This window comes from Aythya marila, assembly GCF_965140915.1.
Source record: "Aythya marila genome assembly, chromosome: Z".
In the NCBI taxonomy this organism is placed as follows: domain Eukaryota; kingdom Metazoa; phylum Chordata; class Aves; order Anseriformes; family Anatidae; genus Aythya; species Aythya marila.
In genome coordinates this window covers 53,875,349-53,896,411 of record NC_139080.1, presented here as the reverse complement: position 1 = coordinate 53,896,411, position 21,063 = coordinate 53,875,349, and the positions used below count along the sequence as shown (strand labels likewise).

Below are 21,063 nucleotides of genomic sequence, written 5' to 3'. Positions count from 1 at the left end.
TCCACAGCTTTCCTTGAAGACTCTTTTTACGTTATCCTCTCTATTTTTCAGCCTTGCCCCCAGTTAGAGACAGAAATCAGTAAAGCACTGTCACATTCTGGTGCTCTGTGTTCCCACATCAATCATGTTCAACACTATTCAAGGTGTCAGAGACGGCATGCAACTCCAGCCTCAACATTTGATTGTGTGGCTTGCTGCTGTAGCTGTTTCTAGTCGATGCAGACAAGGAATGAGGAGAGGCAGCACACTGAGAGAAGATTATGCTGCAGTTATTGGCTTAGGGTTTAATCGTCCATTGTCCCTGTCTGCCCCGTCTCTGTAAGGTAGGACAGCCCCCTTCCAAAGTCACTGGACTCTGGGTGGCCTCACAACGAGGAACCTGATCCATGGCACTACGAAGTGGTGGCTGCTATGGGAGAGCAGGAGGGAGCTGGAGACAGTGACCAAACAAGATTATAGAAGAGACAAGACGCCCTGCAGATATAACAAGGGGGGAAATATGAGTCAAAAAGGCTGAGTTACCTCTCACGGTCACAGCTTAGAAGGAAACTCACTTAGCAGAGGCATCAGACCAGTCTCGGAGGCACCAACTGCTGCCTGCTGCCCGAGACAGGTCTCTGGGCTTGGCGGGTCAGGGAGATGAAGCACCAAAGTGCAAATGCCTCACACATGATCAGCTTCACGAGCTGGCAGATGGAACTCTCATATGAGAGCCACTAATATTTCAATCTCAACAAGAAGGAATTGGTGTTCTCTGTTTTCTCCCTTACTTCCCCCTGCTTTTGTCTTTGCAGATGGAAAAGGTTTAGTCTTCTTCATTCATCACTCTGACTGAACATAATACACTGTTTGCTTATATGTCTCAGGAAAAGCCAAAAACAAGGCTGACATGTCCTTGATCCCACCTCTGTCTTGTCATATATAGAGTGATTGACTGCCCCTGTAAGAAAGGTGGTATGATGTGCAGAGACCATGCTGAAAATCAACCCAAATACCTGCTTTCTGCAGAGCTACTGAAGGCCAAGGTAGGAGCCATAACTAGGGCTGAGGAAGAAATAACCCTCAGAGATCAGAAAAATATGTAGAACTCCTGAAAGACTTTCTGGGCCCCTACTTGTGAGCATTTCTTATAAATGCTGTAATAGCCATCGTCACACTGATGACTTGCTGCAGTAACAGAAGGGGAGACACCAAAGATACAGCACCATTCAAGAAATGGACAGTGATAGCTGGTTGAGACAAAGGCTCAGCAGAAATGCTAGTTCATACATACATGCTTCTGCTTGCTGAGATGAGCCTTTCTTGCACCCAGCCACCCCTGTAGCATGGGATTACAGCAGAAGCACTTGAGAGCAGCAAATATGAACAAATTGACAACCTGTTCTCTGCTTGACTCCTGTTCTAGGAAGTTAGCTGATCCCTGTTTTTTTCTTAATTATTATTATTATTATTATTGTTATTATAAAGAATCCTTTTCTCTTTAAAGAAGTTTCAAAATTTTCAGTAATCCTGTGTCATTTTTTCAACAGTAGCTGATTGTTTCAACAACAGCTACTTCATTCACACCTTCTTTTAAAAATTTGGTAATAATATTTTTGGCTCACTCTTTTTTGATTATTATTTTTTCAATCCAGAGAAGATTCTCCATCCAGTGTTTTATCCATGCTGCTTTAGGGCTATTGTGAATGCCAGTCTGATATTTTACAAGATATTTATAGACGAAAAGAGCTATTCCTCAGGATAAAATCGATCCTGAGGATCCTGTTCCTAAGGAACAGATTTCTACCGCATTCAGAGGAAACCATTCTTCCCCTGCACCCCTGAGTGGTGATCTGCTAATACTGCCCATGTGTGCGAAAAATTTCATTTGCACATTTCAATTGAAAAGCTCCATTTGCTCAGCCTGCCTTATAGCTCTGTTTTCTTGCTGGGGTGAATATTAGGTCTCTGAATCATGCATATTATCCAGTGAACATATAATTACAAATGTAATCCACATCCAATTATCTGGAGTTTTACTGCATATTTTCTATACATAACTCAAACAATAAGTACAACAACACATTAACTCTCCAGGTGTCCATTTGGCTGAAAGAATTAGTAAAGTGCTGACATTTAGCTGATGTCCTCTAAAGTGTAATTCACTTGCAGCACTGCTGCCAACAAGAGAGGTCACTTATACACTTGGTGTATGGTGCATAAGTCATAGGATAGACAGCACAGATCACAGAATCACAGTGTGGTTGAGGTTGGAAGGGATCTCTGGAGATCATCTGGTCCAAACCCCTGCCAAGCAGAGTCACCCGGGGCATGTTGCACAAGATAGTGTCCAGGTGGGTTTTGAGTGTCTTCAGAGAAGGAGGCTCCAAACATGCAACTATTTAGGGTAAACAGTCCCTAAGCCATACATAATTTCCTCTCTCCTGCCTCTGAGAGATGCAACTTTCACCTCGTGCACAGCCTTAATGTGCTGTCTGAACACAGGTAGACAGGATTTCAGACTCGTGTCATCTCCCATGAAGTCTGGGATTGATCCATCTAACCATGTTATCAGGGATCACAGCTACATTTGCTTAAGTACTAGTCTACCAAAGAAATTACGGAATCCATATTCATAGCATTCCTCCCCTGGACCTTTCTTAGCTTCTTCTTTCCTCCAAAGTGACAAATATCTAAAGGAATTACAAGCATCTATTCTGTATATGTGACTTGCCTATGATCAGAGACAGCAATCGATTCAAAGCTCATCACACCAGAAAAACGAAATACTAGTTCTGCCTCAAGACAGACAGACGTACATTTAAATGAGCTGCATTGCTGCTGTAGGCGCTTGCTCATACTTCCTGCAGAATTAGTGTTTAAGATTCCTCTGACACCTCACAGACTCTGAGACAACTGTTATCCTACTGTCTGTCAAGCAGTAGTTGCCATTGTGGCAACTAATGGGTTTTGCATAGATCATTAAAACATTCAGGAACTCTGCATAGCCTGCAGCTTGTTTTAATCCAAAGATTTCCCACTGGAAAGTGGAAGGAAAGAGCAGTTCTAGGGAAATAATAAAAGTCATACTAATGGTATACAGAATATAGTACAAGGTTAGATTCCAGCCCTGTTTCCCAATATCTCCTGTGGAGTCTGTGGAATTACTCTGTGTTCATAGTGCTTTAAATAAAATTAAATTAAATATTAAGGAATTCAAACAAACAAAACAAAAAAAAAATCAATGCTAGTTTTGGACTTTCTTGGAATGGAAAAGCAGGGGGGATGGCATTTAATCAAGCTAATGTACCAGACATTTAAACCTACTCTTCTCTCAGAACAATAACTAAACTGTTCAACTAATGCCCCAGGGCACTGGACGCCAGCACTTAAAAGGATACGACAGAATTTCAGCTACAACTGAAAGAACATCCCCAGTTTCTATACATTAAAACACAAATATTTCAAATGGACAAAAGCCTCACATGTGGTTAGCTCACTTCTAATTTGAGAAGACTAGAAAAATCTTCCTGCAACTGACAGTCTGTGACACAATTGCAAGCAGAAGATTTACTGAGTAGGTTTCTATGTGGTAGGTAGCTGTGGCCTCTGCCACAGCCAGAATAACCAGCTAGATATCTGCCTGCAAAAGAGACAGTAGTGAAAAAAAATCCCTGGAGTATAGCTTATCTTTTCCTTTGAAAAATCAGCCATTGCTGTAATACTCCCTATCAAACCTGCTGACATTTTGGAAGGCTCTAGGGAGAATCTCTAAATACCTGTCAAACACTTGATTGCATTATTATGAATCGTGTTTCAGATCATCGTGAACATTACCAGAAAAATATCAGTAATAGAGTTCAGTTTTTCACTTTCCAAATCTCAGAAAAATAATGACTTCATTACCTTCTGAAGTGTTATTACCACCCCATGTATAAATGCTAGACTTTAAGATAAGCTCAACAGCGTGCAGTCTTTGTAAAAGCTTTAGGCTGCAGAGATCTGTCTAGTCAAATCCTTCCTGACTCGACATCAATGCTGAACATTTGTAGCTCTGAAGCAAGGAGCTTTTCTATGCTGAATAAACAAAACAGAAACAAATGAACAAACAAAAAGCCAGATGCTCAGGGCTGGAAAAACAGTTGTGTCCTCTGCTGGCTCGGGGCTGGAGAGTACTGAGCGTGGCCCCATCTTTCTGTTCAAGATCAGTAAAAAGGATTCAGTGCATGGACCATGTCGGTCAACTCAGGAGGCCTGTGGTATGATGCCAGCTGTTCTTTGCCCCACAAGAACACCATGGTGGGGAAGGAAACAGGGCAGACTGAAGGAGACAGGGCTGTGCCCTTCATTAAAAATAATTTATACCAGTGTTTTTTCAGGTCCCAGAGTCTAAATTGTGGGAAGGCTGTGTCTTAGCCCATCCAAGTGGCAGTTTTATGGCACGAATATGACTGTTTGCTGAATTCCCTCTGATATGGTATAAAGTCACCCAGGAGTGTTTGGGGGTTGCAACATCTGTTGGGATAATGCAGGAGGACTGTTTATTAGAATGAAGAGAGTTGAGCTGGTGGTGTGGCACCCATACTGCTGCCTGGGAGGAGTCTTGATGCACTCATTTCTTCGTAATGTGCCCAGGTGGCTTGGAAAGCGGCAGCTGGTTAGAGGCAGAATGATGCAAGGAAGCATGTCAATGATGGAGTGAGCAAAAACTGCTCCAGCACTCCAGTGCACTTAGCACCCTCAGCCTCCCTTCACTTAGCACCCTAGGCTTTGCCTTTATGATCATGCATCATAAATTAGAAATGCCCCATGCTATTTCATCTTGCAATAGGGTTGATGAAGTTTGGAAATGGGAGGGCCATGGAAAATTTCTTCTCTTGTAACAAGCAAATCCCTACAGTAGGGTATACTTGGACTTACTTTGCTAATAGATCTCAGACAGCTAGATGCTGTGACTAATATAATTACTAATAACACCTGTGAGCTCTGTGTATTCATAATAAAGTTGAAATGACTACCATGAACAGTGGGCAGTCAGGGTAGGAAATCTAAAGAAATTCAAGCACCTTCATATATATATATATATATGTGTGTGTGTATATACATATAGATATACACACACATATATATATCTTCACCAAAAGAACATATTGACATCCACGAGACATAATTAATAAAGGACAATTCCTCCAGGGCACAGCTTTTTGAAAAAACAAACAAACAAACAAACAACAAAAAACAAAAACACAAAAGAAAACAACACAAAAGGTTGTTTGTTGCTCCTTGCCATGCATTTCCACACAACTGCAAGTGTAACTCCAAATTACTGACTAGCTGACTAGCTAACTAGCTAACTACTTTTAAACATTTAGAAGGATGTACACCTAGTGGGAAGTTGGCTGTAAAAAGCTGCTCTCTAATTGCTGTAGTGAGCATAGTGATTCATTCTCATCACTGTACAGGGGGAGAATCTCAAGAACAGCAGAAACCATTAGGAACCTGCGGGAACATTTTGATAATGAAAGTCACAGGAGATACAACTTTCCCACTTTGCATCCAATTAGGAGAGGTTACCAAAAGGCAATTTAGAAGAGATGTGGACATGAAAGATGGGATGGTAATTTCTTCCCAAGGGTTTAGTTTGGCTCCCACTGCACTGTCAGAATACGTTGGAATAGAAACATGAAGGAAATTCACTGCTTTTTATTTACCTGGTAGGAATATACTGCAAGTTGACTCTCTGCTGTAACATACCAGTGTGTGGAGAAGTTAATGAGGGGATACAGTGATAGCTCTTCAAAGCCATACAGCTACGAAAAGATCACATTTATGTATACGGTGCTGTGCCTATGGCTTATGAAATATAATTTCTGACATGCAGTTTGCATTTCTTTAAGATGTAAAAAGTAACTTATCAAGGAATTAATTTTAAGCAAGCAGAACTTACTCAAAGCTACAAACCTTATGAGTTATTTTGAAGATAACAGAGTATTTTTTGTTGATCCTTTATGTACTGCTGTGTAATCCTCTGATTTCATCATCTAGAAACAAATCCAACTGAATGCTGAGGCACTTCCAGTTATTAAACTGGATGGGATTCCATGGGTTCCTGCTGTGGAATCAACAGAGCCTAGGAGACAAGGCAAATAACTCTGAGGGGTATCTTTCTTTCCCTTACTGCTCTCTATGAAAGTTTGTTCCTTCTCCTTAGACAATGGTGTCTGCCTTTGGTGGTTTACAAGAACTGACTGAACAGGAAGCTCAGCATGGAAGCAAAGCATCAGACCTGTCTCTTGACTTCCTTGTGTTTCATCCATTTCTGCCTCATCACAGATTCTTCCACTGCCAGACCACTAGCTTGAAACAACATTTCATGGACCAGGGCCCTGCAATGCCATAGAGTGTCTCTGTTTACAGCCGATGCAGCCTAAGATGTCCCCAGGGAGAATGTGGAATAGAAAGCCCAAAACACATCATCCAAGAAAATCAGGTATACTGACCAGGTATTCTCTGCCAAAGGAAGCCCAGCAAAACCTCCAGGCTTGCTGGACAATTCAGCTTTGAAAACCCACATCCCTTCAGAACTACCCTTTTCCTTGTGACTTTCCCACCAACAGTGACACAGAGGACCCTGTATTGCCAGTATCACCGGGGGTGCCTGGGGGTGAAGTCTCTCAAGGGTTTGGCAGGTATTGTTGGAAAATAGGTGGAAGATAAAGAGATTAACAGAATTTGTAGACTTCAGGGGTAAATTGGTAATTGCCTGTTGTATTAATCTTAATCTGTATTCATGCAGAACACATACATCTTTGAGCACCTGTTTTTGTCACAGTGACAGCACCACAGAATTCTTCCCATGGAAGACACAGCCACCAAAAGACCAAGGTCATACCACCAACAGGTCCCTGTGCTCAAGCTTGCATCTTCCATGTCAGCATAGGTTAGGCTAGCAAAACAGAAATATGTTGATTTGGGTCTCTGTTGGGTACATAATACATGTAACTTCAGCATATGGTGGGGAGAAGAAACCAAAAAAGGCATAAACTGTTAAAAGTTTTGATGTGATTAGAGCCTCTGGAAAGCCCTCAGTGACACCAGGTCTTATCAGCAGACCCCTGAAGCCAAATTCTGTTATCCAAATTTACAGGGTCTCAGAAAGTGAGGTTCCGACATACTTGGGGATTCTGAAAAATGTTAGGAATAGAGCCCACATTCTCCTTTCCCTGAGATTCAGCTGAAGGAGCATTTATGATCTGTCTTTTGGCCAGCTACACTGTGGTGAAGGTGTCTCCCACTCTACAAGTGAAGAGACATTCAGTTTTTAGCTTATCTTTAGTAGTTTTTGAAGTACATTCATGAGAGTTTTCTTGGGAAAACAAGGTGCAAGGCCTTCCAGGGTCACAGTTACCCTACGGAGTAGATAAAACCACTGTAATCAAAATCAATGGATCTCTGTCCATAGAGGCAATCCTACCCCAGGCTGTCACTGATGTTTAAAAATAATATCTTTTTGACATCCTGAACCACAAAGAATTAGACTTTTTTTTTTTTTCTCCCACAGAGATACATTTTCCAGGAGGTTTACATTTGGATTTGAGTTGCAATCTTAGAAACACAGTTTTGAGAAAACATTTAACCCTTCTGACCCCTTCTGCTGAACGATGGGAAGAGTTTCTGTGAGAACCTTGGAGAGGGGAAGATCCATAATATGTTAAAGGCAAAGGGAGGTGGATCTGTGAAATTTGTTCAGGAAAAAATCAAGCAAAAGAAAAGGTTCCAGTCTCTTTTACAACATGTATGCTAGTAGAGTAGCCTGTCACATGGTTGGTGGTGCTTTTTGTGGTGTAATCCATGACATCAGGAAAACAGTCTGAAATAAACAGATCTAAAACTTTGCCTTCATCATTATACACGTATACTTTTAAAACCTATATATGTGTGTATCCTTATACATAAGACACTATTGCTTCATCATTAAGAAATACTGAGAGAAGTGCTAGCCTTATAGATTTATATCTATAAATGCAAATATACAGATTACTAAAGCCAACGTCTTAAAAACCCTTCCACTCTGTAACTCTATTAAAGCTTTATAAACTGTTCCACTGATTCCTTTGTGACTGTTATGTCAGCTTCTTCTAATGTTAATATTGCTCATTGCCTTTTACCTCCGTGACCTTTGACAGAAAACAAAACAAAACAAAATAAAGCAAAACAAACCACCAACCACCAAACTACCCCAAATCCCCACACCTCAGCACAGAAGAAAACTGACTTTCTAGTAGCGGTGTTATTTCATAAGTTTGACGTGTGCAGTCTACCCTGTGGAGCTGCCTAACCCAGCTCAGGTCCCCAGTGCCAACTGAAGACCAAGGCTAGGAAACCAAGAGCGTAACTACAGAGAACCCTGCAAGATTAAGCATTTTGGAAGCAGGCATTTAATGTCACAGGAGCCTTAGACCAAAGCCACATAAAGGCTGAAAGCCATGTTTCTGGGAAATATTACCTATTCACATGAGTTTGCCCTATCTGCAAAATTTAAACACAGGAAATAGGATTTGTCATGCCAGATCAAATCATAAGGGTGCTGAAATCACCACTGTGCTGACAATTGTGATTAGTGTCCACTGTGGAGAAAGAAACTGGAAAATAATGCCCTACCATATTTTAACAGGGATCTTTGTTCTATAAGCATCATTCCACTAACCAGGAGACTTAAATTAATTTTACTTTACACAAGAATTAGAGAACTAGTCATCTGACCTTTCCTTAATCACCCACTGTATCCTTACAACAGTGCAGAGTATTTTCTCTGCACCTGATTATTCAGGAAAATAAAAACATTGAAATAATAAAGTAAAATGCATGATGTGGTATAGTGCTTTCCTGTGACCCACTGTCCCACCGACTCATCAGGTATATGGTTTTCCTGGAGAAGCAGCCTCTGAGCTCATAAAATGGGTGAATTACATGCCAATAGTTGAGGATGTCAGACTAATGTCTTGTAAGAGCAAGGAGTCAGTCAGGAGTCTGACTTTGACCTGAATAATTGCCTCCACCATCTGAATTCCTTGAGCTTTTCTGATTAGTTACAGTATTTTCCTCTTCCCATCCTCTTCCCAAGTGACTCTGCCCTGTTACTGGACTCTCCTAAAACAGTTTTGCTGTTTCACTTGAACGAAGCCAAACAAACCAGAAGAAACTAATTTAGTACAGAAACTTTGCATATACTATGCATATACTATGTATATCTTGTAAGGTACCACAAAGTCATATTATATCTTGAAAGGACTGCAGTTCACATAGACCTCAGAAAGTAGGAAAGTCCTCAGAGAAAAATTTCACTATCCACTCTGTGTTTTCTTGATCTAGAGGTTTGGATAAAAATCCTGAAGACAAAAGAAACAGCCACATAAAGCCTGTATCATCAGGATCCAAAGCTTTTTGTCTTCTAGAGGTGACAATTAATGTTTCTATGGTTCCTGGACAACATGCATGCTTTCTGAAAGCAAATGATGTCAGGTACTAGATAAAATAGTATGGGGAAGACTAGGCCCAATTTAGCAGATGAAGGAAAGCAGAAACTAGCAGAAATTTAACTTGGCTCTTAAGATTTTAGGACACAGATGATTTACTGGCCAGGCTTCTTGCCTTGCAGATGCAAAATATTCCTGTTAAAAACACTCTATAAACTGATGATCCTAACACCATGTCAGAGAAGGTTTTACTGTTCATCACAGAACATTTTTACAAATCAGCTCAATATTTTACATGATAAAATGTGACAGGTAAAAGGGCTATATGCTGTGTGCTGTATCTGCTTTCTATTTAATATGCAGGTTGGAATTTGCTATTGTGCTATGAGAACACGAAATGCCAAGAAGGTATCTTGCTATGCCGGGCCTGGAGCATGCAAATTATTAATTCCAGAGAGAAGAGATGAGCAGTCCAAACTGACTACTTTTTTTTTTTTCTCTTCATAGTGTTAAAAGGCCTGTGTGAAAGTCTGATGGAAAATAAGTTTACATTAACCTATGGGACAGATGACCAACATTTCGTCATCTAAAGAAAATTTCTCTGCACTCTTCTGAAAAAGTGGGACTAGCCTACCACCCATTTTCCATCAACACTCATGTCCCCCAGGAGGGTACCATACTATAGCGCACAAAACAGAGAAGATGCTCCATGCAGATCCATCTTTATGGCTGTTGGCTCACCATTTGGCACACGTGGACAATCTGAATTGAGAATGCCAGAGTAAGAAATCAGTTCTGGAGCAGGCACTACACAAGATGCCCTGTCTCTTCCCGAGAATGTGTCTCCACAGATATTATGGGAAGCTGCCCTTATTGAGGCAGCACAAACAAGGGCATGTAGGTAATGCTGCAAGATGCAACTAAGCAAATGCTTCTCTCCCTGATGGTTAGTCAGAAATACCTTCCCATATACTCATTTTAACCCTCAAAGCATGGGTTTCAAAACTGTTGTTGATCTTAGAAACTGTACACTAAGCTATTGAGTTATGATGATCTATACACCTGCACCGTGCTGTAGATCATTCCCATACCAACAGGGGATGTGACCAGCATAGACACCCTGCAGCCAGCCACTCCTCTTCACCCCCCACTCCCTCAGTATATTCCTGTAGAATACTTCCATCAGCAGAATACCTCCATCAGGAGGCTGTGTGCTGTGCTGATGATTTTAAGCCTGGAAGCCTCATTGCTTTTGCATTTCTTTCCAGGTACGTTCAAGTTTACAAACAAGAATGCAGCTTTTGGGACCACTTTTCTAAATAAAAGGACTGCCATATGTATGCTATTTTTGCCTTTTAGTAAAAGGCCAAAATTCCTTTAACAACAAGACCCAGAAGAGAAAAAAGACCTCCACTTTTTCCTTCTCTAGTCTTGAATACAGTTGAATGAGCCTATAAAACCAAGGCACTGGGGTGAAGTATCAGATTTACTTTTTCCAGAGCAAAATAAAGTTACAGGGTTATAGGAGACTTGATTCAGCACTTTGCAGCCCTGAAAGGGGATAAAAACGTCTTCCATCCTCAAATTGTTCTGATATGCTTAAGAATGACCTCTGCAGTCCTTGGTAGTAAGAGCACACAGGGCTCTAATCATTGTTGGTTTGTTCACTTCATTCAACAAGAAAAACAAACAAACAAACAAACAAACAAACAAACAAAAACACAGAGAACTCCATAGTTAAGGAAAATGAAAGTTCTGACTTAGATTTCAATATTACACAGTACAAAATAAACAGTATGATCCTAGGGGTGGGATGGCAGGAAGTTGGAAGCATTTCTACCTGTTAGGGGCATTGTTAGCAATCGCAAGTCTCACGAAGTCTTACATTATGAAACAGTAAACAAAAGCACAAATTTTCTCCACCACTCTTGGATTATTTACTCAAAAACTAATCAGCCTATTGTATCTTCCTCTTCTCCCTTACTACAGCATGGAGACTCACACTTTCAAAACATTTGGAGTACATGTGCACATAAAAGGAGTAAAGGGAAGTCAGTTGTGGAGTGTCCTGCAGAGATGGGATGTTTTGAAAATTTTGCTCTGAATATCTGTCACTGGAATTCCCAAAAAAGGAAAGCCTGACACATGTCTGTTCACTTGTGAAAGCTCGGGGGAGAGAACCTACTTAATCAATCTGTTGTTCTCAGGTCCTTCCCAGCGTCTGGCCAACAGTGACAGTGCTGGCATGTTCTCTGAAACATCTGCTATTGTCTGAGAAGTGGAAGGAAACAGTTTATTTTATCTCCTGTAGCTGTTACAAGATTGACAGTGACAAGTGTGAAATGGACATGTCCCACTGAAATTCAGAAAAGCAAAGCCCTAAGCAACTTTAGAATGAGTACGTGGACTCAATTCCCTCATTACTCTGTAGTATGAGTAGACGTCCACATCTGTTAGCAATAAACATCAGCTCCCTCCTGCTTTGTAGTACTTTTGCTACACCAGATAGACAGCAATGTCCAATGCTGCTCTCTCTCCCCCATTACTTATTTTAGTGACTTGGATACTATTACTCCCGATTTACATAAATTCAACTGAGAACAGAACAGAAAGGAATAACTGTTTGAAATTGATCCAGGATTTACTTCTGCCTTCCCTGCTGCTATACTTTGGAGGAAAAAGGCGACCAAAAGCATGTACAGTTCTCACCTTGCTGACAGAAAGCTTTTTGATCTTTTAAAATAACGTATCAGATTTCTAAAATTCCTTCAAGACACACTTACAACACTTACCAGACTAATAGCTGAGAAGACAATCTACCAAAATAAACCTTCTGTGTCTCATATAAAATATGAAAAATGTTCAGAATGCTGTGTCAGGGGACTTGGCCTTGACCATTCCTCTTTTGCAGCTACTGTAGCTATGAGATGAAAGTTAAGGGCATCTATGTATAGCTTACTACAGAGCACACACAATATCTTATAGGAACACTGGAGCTGTCAGGTTGAATGACAACAACACTGGTCTATTTTACCTGACATCACATTGTATGGCAGCTAGCAATACATAATGGCATAGAAGAAGGTAACATCCTACCTCCTGCAACACCACTGACTTTTATTGTATGAAGTGTCCTCCTAGACTGCACAAAGCCATGCTGAACAGGTGGGGGGTCTGGATCTAGATAAAAGTTGGAAGGTTCTGCCTGATGGCTTTCAAGGGTGAAAGTGCATAGCACAATGACTGGAAAGCACGCTTTCCTGGGAAACATCACTACAGAGGAAAAAAAGAGTCACCTTCATCACACATGAGTTGGAAACTCCCAGTGTGCCACCAAGATGAGAAGAGAAACAACCTTCCATCTCTTTCCCAAGAGTCCTCTGTCCCAGCAGAGGTAAGATGCACAATGAGGTGCCCTCGCCTTCCTCATTCTGTTCCCAAGGGTAGCCTAGTACAAGGGGAGGACCCTGAAGAGCTCTAACATGCACCAGCTGGCACAGGGTTGAAGGGCAATCCACTCCAGATGGGAATGGGTGGCTTCAGTGATGTTCCAGCTACCCTAGGACCAGGGTAGGTGTAGGTGGAGGCAGAGGGGATGACTTTTGAAGTCACACATCACCTGGGGAAGGCAGGGAAGGGAACTCTAGATAGGAAACACTTGAGCAGTTTCCTCCCTTTTTGCCCTGCCCAAATATGCACTTAGACCTTTCCAAAGGAAGGTGGTTAGATCCTCAATCTGCAAAGGACATGACTTTGAGAGTTATACTCACATGTATGCATATAATAAGAAATAACAACCCTTTGAAGACATATCTGTAGGTCCAGGAATCCCACTCAGTCTCTCCCAATCCCTTACTGTAGCTTTAGATGGAAGCACATTGTTTGCTGAGCTATGGAGTATAAAATGTGTTGGAGGAGCTTGCCAGCAATAATTTAAACAACTTGTATATACTTACAGGAGGAAGTATTTGTTCCTTCTGTTGAAGCTCGTATCCTAAGCATGGGTTCTGCAACACACAGAAGGTAACAACAAAGTTGTAAGAATAAAACCACAGCTACGCTGTTATACTGGAGGAGCTCAAACATCTTCCCCAAGAAGAGCTTTCTTTTTCTTATTTCTTTTTCTCTCTCTCTCTTTTTTTTTTTTTTTTTTTTCTTTTTCATTTTTGCAGTAATCAGAAACCCGCCAAAGCAGAGGAAAAAAATTAGATAGGTCCAGAAAGCAAAGAACTTCAAAGTCGGTACAGCATGTCCTAGGCACACTGTGAATAATCAATTACAGCAGAAAATGCTCCATAGTCCTGGGAGAAGTTTTCAGCTGTTTGTGACAGCATTGGAGGAAAATGGAAAGCAGTGTGTCTTGAAGCTCCACAAGCTGACTCAGGAAAGAGTAGTTGCGTACCTTCTTTTCTCATTACTCTTAATGGGTAGCCAGGACTCCAAGGCTACCACAGCTATGGCTAAGGACCTCTGTGGCTTGACAGAGAGCAGGGTCCATGTGTGTTGCCAGCTCTGGAGGCATATGTAACTGGAAAGGCGAGCAGAACATGTTCCAGACCAAAACTGGACATAGCACCATTACCAAAGTGGTTGCAAAGAAAGGAAAAAGAAGAAGCATTCTCAAGATGGCAAATAATCTTGTAGGACAGCTGAAGGAAACAGACCTCAACAGAAATCACACAAAGGCAGCACTCAGAAAAGTGAATGGGAAAAGCATGACAGCCTCTGTGTGTCTGTCTGTCAACTGGGGCTGAACCTCCTGATCAGTAAGAAACTGAACCACACAGCAAGCTAGGGCCAGGCGTTTGGGTGGCTACATGGGCTTTCACTGACTTGAGTCCAGCAGAACATAGCATTGTGCACGAATAAAGAGCTGAGAAGTGTGCTTGAGAAGTACTGTCAGGTGGAAGGAGGAGTCCGCAAGAGAGCCATTAGCTTCAGGCAGCAATTTGATGTGCCACTGCGTAGAGGAATGAAGTCGAGGCAGTTAACAACTGGCCTGAGGATCACGAGGAGTAGGTCAGGCATTCTGCATGCTCTTTAGCAAAATATTCAGCAACATGTCACATGAAGCAGAAAAGATGAATTATTCAAGAGACGTAGCTCCTGGAAATTTATACACTAGCATCTTACAAACAGCCTATCTTCAATTACAGAGGCAACACACATCATATATTAAGATTTGCAAGGCCTAGAAAAAGTCATTGATGCCCTAAACCCCAGACACTCTTGGCCAGCAGGAGAATACTGCAGTGGCAGGGAAAGCTGAATTGGTCTGGGCCCAGGGGGAAAAATGGCACCTGGGTGGGTTTGGCACTGAGCAGATCTCTGATCCAGTCACATGGCAAAGACTATTTCAGAGTTCCATGGAGATACATATTAGAACATTTCAACAAGCAGCCATTGAACTTATTGCTTTCTGCTCTCCTTCAGGCCAACAGCATGATGCGCTGCTTGGCACTGTGTTGGCAAGTGCAGCAATTTATCAGGAATGAAGCCAGCCTTTTGAACGTGCCCGCCTCCTTCTCTCCAGTGACACAATAGCAATATAAGAAGAGAACAGTAATGTAACAGCAGGCACTGGAAGGGATACAGGCAGGGAAACAGACCACTCAAGAAGAAGAAAATTATTTCATGGGAAAGAAGGGAGCAAAGTGCAGGGTCTATATTCTTGCTGCAGAAGTGAGAAGACAAGGAGAGCCCGCTGGAGTCAGTGACCAGCATGTCACCTTCTTTGAACAAAAATGGTTCCAATGGTTACTGGACACTTGCTATTAGCTATGTGGTCTCATACATATCCAGTGAAGCACGGGAGACAGGCCCTACTGAGAACATGAAAGAATATGGGCACATCCAATGGCTCTTCTGTCAGGCAGTGGTGCCAAGATTTCAGAAGTAGGTCGCCACACACGCAGATGCATCAAAGGAAAGGCTGCAGGCATGCTAAATGCAAAATCTGGCAATCACACTGTTTTTCTTGATCTAGCCCACAAACACTGTCAACTCTCACTAAAACCTGTCTCTGCCAGACATAGCTTTCTCAAAAAGCTAGCAGGACCCTGGCCTCCTTGCCAAGCAGGATATGTGCATCTTGTAAATCCTTGGGATGCTCGGCTTACACATGCCTATCCACATTTCTCTCAGCCAAGCTCAGCAATAGAAACAACTGTTGGTACTGTGACCATGTATAAAGTAACTTCTCAGTGGGGTCATTTCCAGGAGTAACTCTGGAGGTATGAAATATATAACTGCAGGCTGGATGCTGAAAGTAAAATTCCTCCATCCGAAAAGGAAACTGTCTGGAGAAGGCTCCTATTATGATAAAGGCAGCTTCAAAAGTGGTTAAACTATCGACAATGAGCTACCTGTCTACCTTCACAGACCCCAAAAAGCTATTGGGAAATCTATCTAGAGCCCTGAGGAACAGAGCAGTCTAGGCAACAGACTTTCTGGAGGAAACACCAACATGTCCGTATGCTCTTCAAGTTTATAAGCAGCTGCTAGGATTTACAAGAACAGGAGCAACAAGTGCTTTTCAAAACACAGGTCCTAACAGCTCAAATACTTTTTATACTGTCTGCTGCAGGCTGACAAACTCAGGCCAAATCAGCATCCTCAGTACAGCTCCAGGATACCAAAGAGTATGCTTAGCCCTTCTTCATTCATTTCTTAGTCCCTGAAACAGCTCCAGCATTCAGGGTCATATGCAGGTGCTGAGGCTCTGGATGCAGGCAATTTTGATGTGTGCTAAGAAGAAGCAGTTTCAGAGCTGCAGAAGCAGTTTCAGGAAGAAAGAAAGAAAAGGAGAGAAAGACTCTGTTAATTGAACTTACGTGAAGAAGTTTTTGTCCCTTCTGTTGAGACTGGTATCTTGCTGGTGCTCTCTGGAAAACATAAGAGGCAACAAGAAGTTATAATGTGGAGTCAGGTTGTCCTCTGACTTAGCATTCAATGCCAAGAATGGAGGAGGTAAAGAGGAAAAAGGTGCTCAAAGAAGCAAGCTTAGACTCTGCTTCAGTGGCAGAGGCTGCAATCAGACACCAACTTGCAAAAGTTTCCTTTTGGGAAAAAGTGAAAAACGATGGCATCTACTGGTACGGCTGAAGAAAAAGTCTGTTACTTCTCAAAAAAGCCAGTTGTTCAATCTCTCATTTTCCTCTGGGAATAACAGATCAGTGGCAACCAGAGAAATCACACAGATGGCTCTGCTTCTGGAAGGTGTCAGTGTGAGTATTCACTCCTTATGCTTCTAGAGAGTTAAATTTTGCAACGATGTGTTCCTGCTCATATCACTTGAATTGCTGCTAAGTACATGAAATAATGTCACTTGCCACTTCAGGGAAATCTTCGAAGTCACACATGCAAACCCAGCCTCTCATGGGATGACTACTGGGGCTCTGTGACGGAAATCAGTTGCTTTGCTGAAGAGAGGAGGAAAGCTGCTCTTCCATCCTGGTCCTACTGAGATGTGTTATTGCTATTGACACACTGCCATGGACTTCTTGCACCGAAGTGACCTTGTGCTAACAACACCATCCATCTGTCTGTGCACTGCTGACCTTGCAAGCCACATGCATCTCAGTTTTCTCAACATTCTCACAACAGTTTCCCACCTCAGAGCTGTGCAGCTCAGTCCTGCTGCACAAGCATGAGATCTATGGATGGAACTTGAACACCTTGAATTCTTAAGGCACACCCTGAATCCTCTAGTAGGCTGAACAAAACAAGGTGAGAAAAAGCCTCAGAAGAGGCTTAGGAAAAGGCAATTTAGGAATGTTCTTGTGTCTGGATTAGGTGTTCCTCCGCTCATATCCTTCAGACGTCACACAGACTTGAATAGAGACAAAACATGGTCCAACTGTCTTCCTCTCAGGATCCGTGTTGTTAAACTTGTGATGAGCCCGTGCGTTGATTTATATCTTGTTAGCTCTTCTACTTTTGTACTTTTTTCCCCTTTTGGTCCAGGTTTCTTTGGCAAATATCTTGTTTGTCTGGGCAATACAGTCCTTTTTCACCTCACTAATGTGAGAGAACATGTTATGCAGCATTTGTCTGATACCCAATGGTGTGTGGCATGGAAATTGGTATCATAAGTAAAATTTTTAAGGTCAAAACCTTTGCACTTGGTCTTGGAACATTGTGGCCCACAGCCAGGCAACTTTCAGGACCATTTGCTGGCTATGAAAGCATTTTACTGTTGTACACTGAGGGTGTCTGAGCAATTAACCTTTCTTAGTCATAATAGAAGACAGAACAGGTCTGACAGCTGAGCAGCTCAGCATCTGGCACGACTGGAGCAACTTTTTCTTTCTCAGTTAAAGAAACCATGTTCCATTTAGTGCCCATGCTGAGCTTTTTGGAGCATTTCTTATTGTCACCTTCCCAGGATCAGCTGTGTCTTTACAAACACAGGTGGGAAATTTCCCTTTCAGTGGAAAATATAGTTGGAGCCTCCCACACCAGAGATGTGTCAAGAAGCACATTTAGAAAACCTGTCAAAGTTATGTATTACCAATCCCTGTTAGTAATATTCATGTTAGCAACATTACCAGTGGATGTTAACATTTGAAAGACACAAAATTTGTGTGTATTGCTTATTGAGGAAAGTATACCACAATTGTAAAAGAGGCATTTTACTCCATCTGAGAAGGTCTGCACAGATCCACACAACAAACCAGTGGATAACAAGATGAAGCTGCTTGTGGGGACCTTCAATACTTGCCAGAGGTAGAAAAGCCAGAAATATTTTTCAGTCATAGTACTTGCCGTTTCTGTGGTCTGCTGAGATATGGAGACCACAGCTTGTGTCCCCATGAGGAGCAGCAATCTCAAACGCTCCATCCAATTCTGTCTGCTGGAGCTTCTAGGAAGCATTTAGTTTTGGTAAGGTAACTGTTCTTGAAAGATGATTGTGCTGGGGATTTCTTAAGGAAATATGTTTAAGGATGAACACAAAATCCTTGCTTGGGGATACTTTTGGCAACAGGTCCCTGTAGTCTCTTATTCCCATTTCCTTTACACACTGGCCAGCTCCATCTCCTGCAGTCTCTTCTGGCAAGATGGAGAAGAGTCCTCCAAATATGTAAAGGATTCACAGCACTCTTGCTGAGCTTGGACTCTTGATCCATCCTCCCAGTCAGGGAGCTTTACCTGGGCTGCTGAGAGGGAACGTCTTCATGCTTGGGCAACAAGATCTGCTGAGGGAGGCAAGAGGTTTTCCTGATCAGGAAAGAACCATTATTTATTTATTTATTTTATGGGGATTACCAAACATCTAATAGGCACAGAGCTGCTGTTGCAAAGAGCCCTTTCTTTATACCCCCACAGCACTTTTTTTTTTTTTTTTTCCTTCTCCCATTAACGTGCCAAAGACCTAACACAAAAAGCTTCCTTCAACAAATCGAAGTTTTGATCTCACGTTTTCTGGTTCCAGATTTTAAAGTGTCTCTGAGGACCCTGGCCCAGACAACAACTTGTAAAGGGGAGTCAACCACTATGAGCATCACAGGTAGTGAGAGCTGCAAAGATACTTCTTGTCATACTGATGTTTACTTTCTGGCAGTGATTTAAGACTTAAGCCTTTTGCATTGATTTTGTCAGTTAGATACCCACCTACATACATGTAGAGAAAGAAAGAGTACCTGAACCCTCTTATTTGTTCTTCAGCACATAAAGTAATAGGTGAGTAGAAGGTGTGGTCAAGGACATGGAGAAGTGTCTTTTTTCTTAAAAATACTATGCTTTTTACCTTTTTCCTGATCATCCAAGAAAGTACTGACCAAAATCAGATGAGAAAAGCACTGACTTTCTGAAACAATGGACTCAAATTTGTCAAATTGCAAGGAACTTTCAAATCTATTCTTAGGGAAATTCCTATGCCAAACTGAGCAATGGCAACTTTTTTTTTTTATTTTTTTATTTTTTTATTTTTATTTATTTATTTATTTTCCCCCACTGTGGGGTCCAATTCTTTGACACTGATCCAGGAATGACGATTTACACCCACTGAGAATCTGACCCGTTATGTCAGCCTACTGTATTAAAAAAAAAAAAAAAAAAAATCTATGCTCCCAGATCACCTGTATCTATGTTAAAGAAGAAAACCACTCCTGCTTTCATCAAATCTCAGACAGATTAATGCATGAGAAGGAAGGAACTTTTCTTGCATTTGAGGTATTTTGTAGTTAGCCACATGCTCAATAGGTACTAGATGCAACATATTTTTAATTGCATATTTCTCTGCCATCTTCTTGAAGATCAGCCACTGGCTACCTTTAGAAGAGGAAGGGCATGGTCACAAAATAAACTTTAATGAATGGTGAATGTCTATTGGCTACTGTGCAACTCTGAGTAGTACCATTATAGCACCATAGAGTTCCACTCTACTAGTACAACTGCAAATCCTAAGGATGCAAAATCAGAAGCGTATGCAAGCTACTGCCTTTGTAGTTAACGAATTTACCATGGCTTACCTCTACCCACAGCTGAGTTACCTGCACCTATCACACGAACACTTCTTGTTCCCTTCAATTCAGGCAAAGTGGTCCTAGCCGCTCCTATGGATGACTCAAATAGTGTCAATTCATTTTGCCTAAGATGTGCACAATGAGAGCTCACACAGTGCCCTGCCATGACCCAACAACTGCAAATACTAAAGACTGCCAGCTTCTGAAGCACCTCTGCTGGAATCCACTCTTCTGCATGCTGAGCCACAGTAGGGCCAGCAAATCTCCTTAGTGAGACAAAAGATTTAGGTCAATAGGTTTTAAAGGGGAAGACTGACACCAGATTCAGTTGTAGCTGAGGCGTGCTCAACACTTAGAAAACAAGGTCACTTAACTTGTTGTTTAAATAAGACATTTTGCGAGGAAGTTTTCAAACATAAAATTGAAAGCTTTGGCTGTGGTAGCAAGTATACTCTCAGTACCTGTTATTGAGCTAAGGCCTTATGTTCATGATAAGGGCCATGAAAAAATTCACTGCAAGAATCCTTTGCCACGCTAACGTGACAAAATGCAAAAAGCAGCTATTACCACACAACCAAAACCTATGTGCTATTTACACAATGCCAGAAGAACTTCATGGCTCTAAACCAACCTCCGTTATAATCCTTCTTAGGGGAGTATACATGAATAAGAGTGAAGGAAAGTAAGAATGAAGCTCATATCCTGTGGGCAAGTTATACTTGTTAGAAATTTAAAAGAGAACAGAATAACTCCCACTGCTTGCTTTTAAAAATGGCAAAACAAACTAACAAACCATGAAAAAAACTCCAGAGTTTATTTACGTATTTTTACATTTGCTGCATTTTTAATCCATAGATGTGGCTCTATAGATGAGGCTTTATGTATTTTTCAGTAAAAAGGATAAAAATGTAAAAAAAAAAAAGTCTATGGAGGATAACAGTGCATATGCTGCATGTGTTTTTTTTGTGTGTATGTTCATACGTAGTGAAAACTTTTGTAAGAGAAAATAATGCAGTTTTAAGTAATAGCAATGATAATCATAACTGTAGCAGTAAAAAAGACAGGAGTTATTGCGCTGACTATTATTGTTTCAGTAAGAAAGTTATCCTTCCTAGCATAGGGTTAAGGAAAAATAAAGTGCT

At 41.5% G+C, this 21,063-nt stretch overlaps 1 protein-coding gene across 3 annotated transcripts in view; it reads right to left on the bottom strand.

The window, feature by feature from the left end:
* The window catches only part of NRG1 (neuregulin 1), a gene marked incomplete at its 5' end in the record, with an annotated part of 180,413 nt that overhangs the window by 117,751 nt on the left and 41,599 nt on the right, over nt 1–21,063 (bottom strand). For all 3 annotated transcript variants that reach the window (XM_082783717.1, XM_082783718.1, XM_082783719.1), the window contains 2 exons: nt 13,412–13,462; nt 16,289–16,339. In XM_082783717.1, the coding sequence (XP_082639843.1) occupies nt 13,412–13,462; nt 16,289–16,339 (102 nt within the window). The remainder of the gene's footprint in view (nt 1–13,411; nt 13,463–16,288; nt 16,340–21,063) is intronic.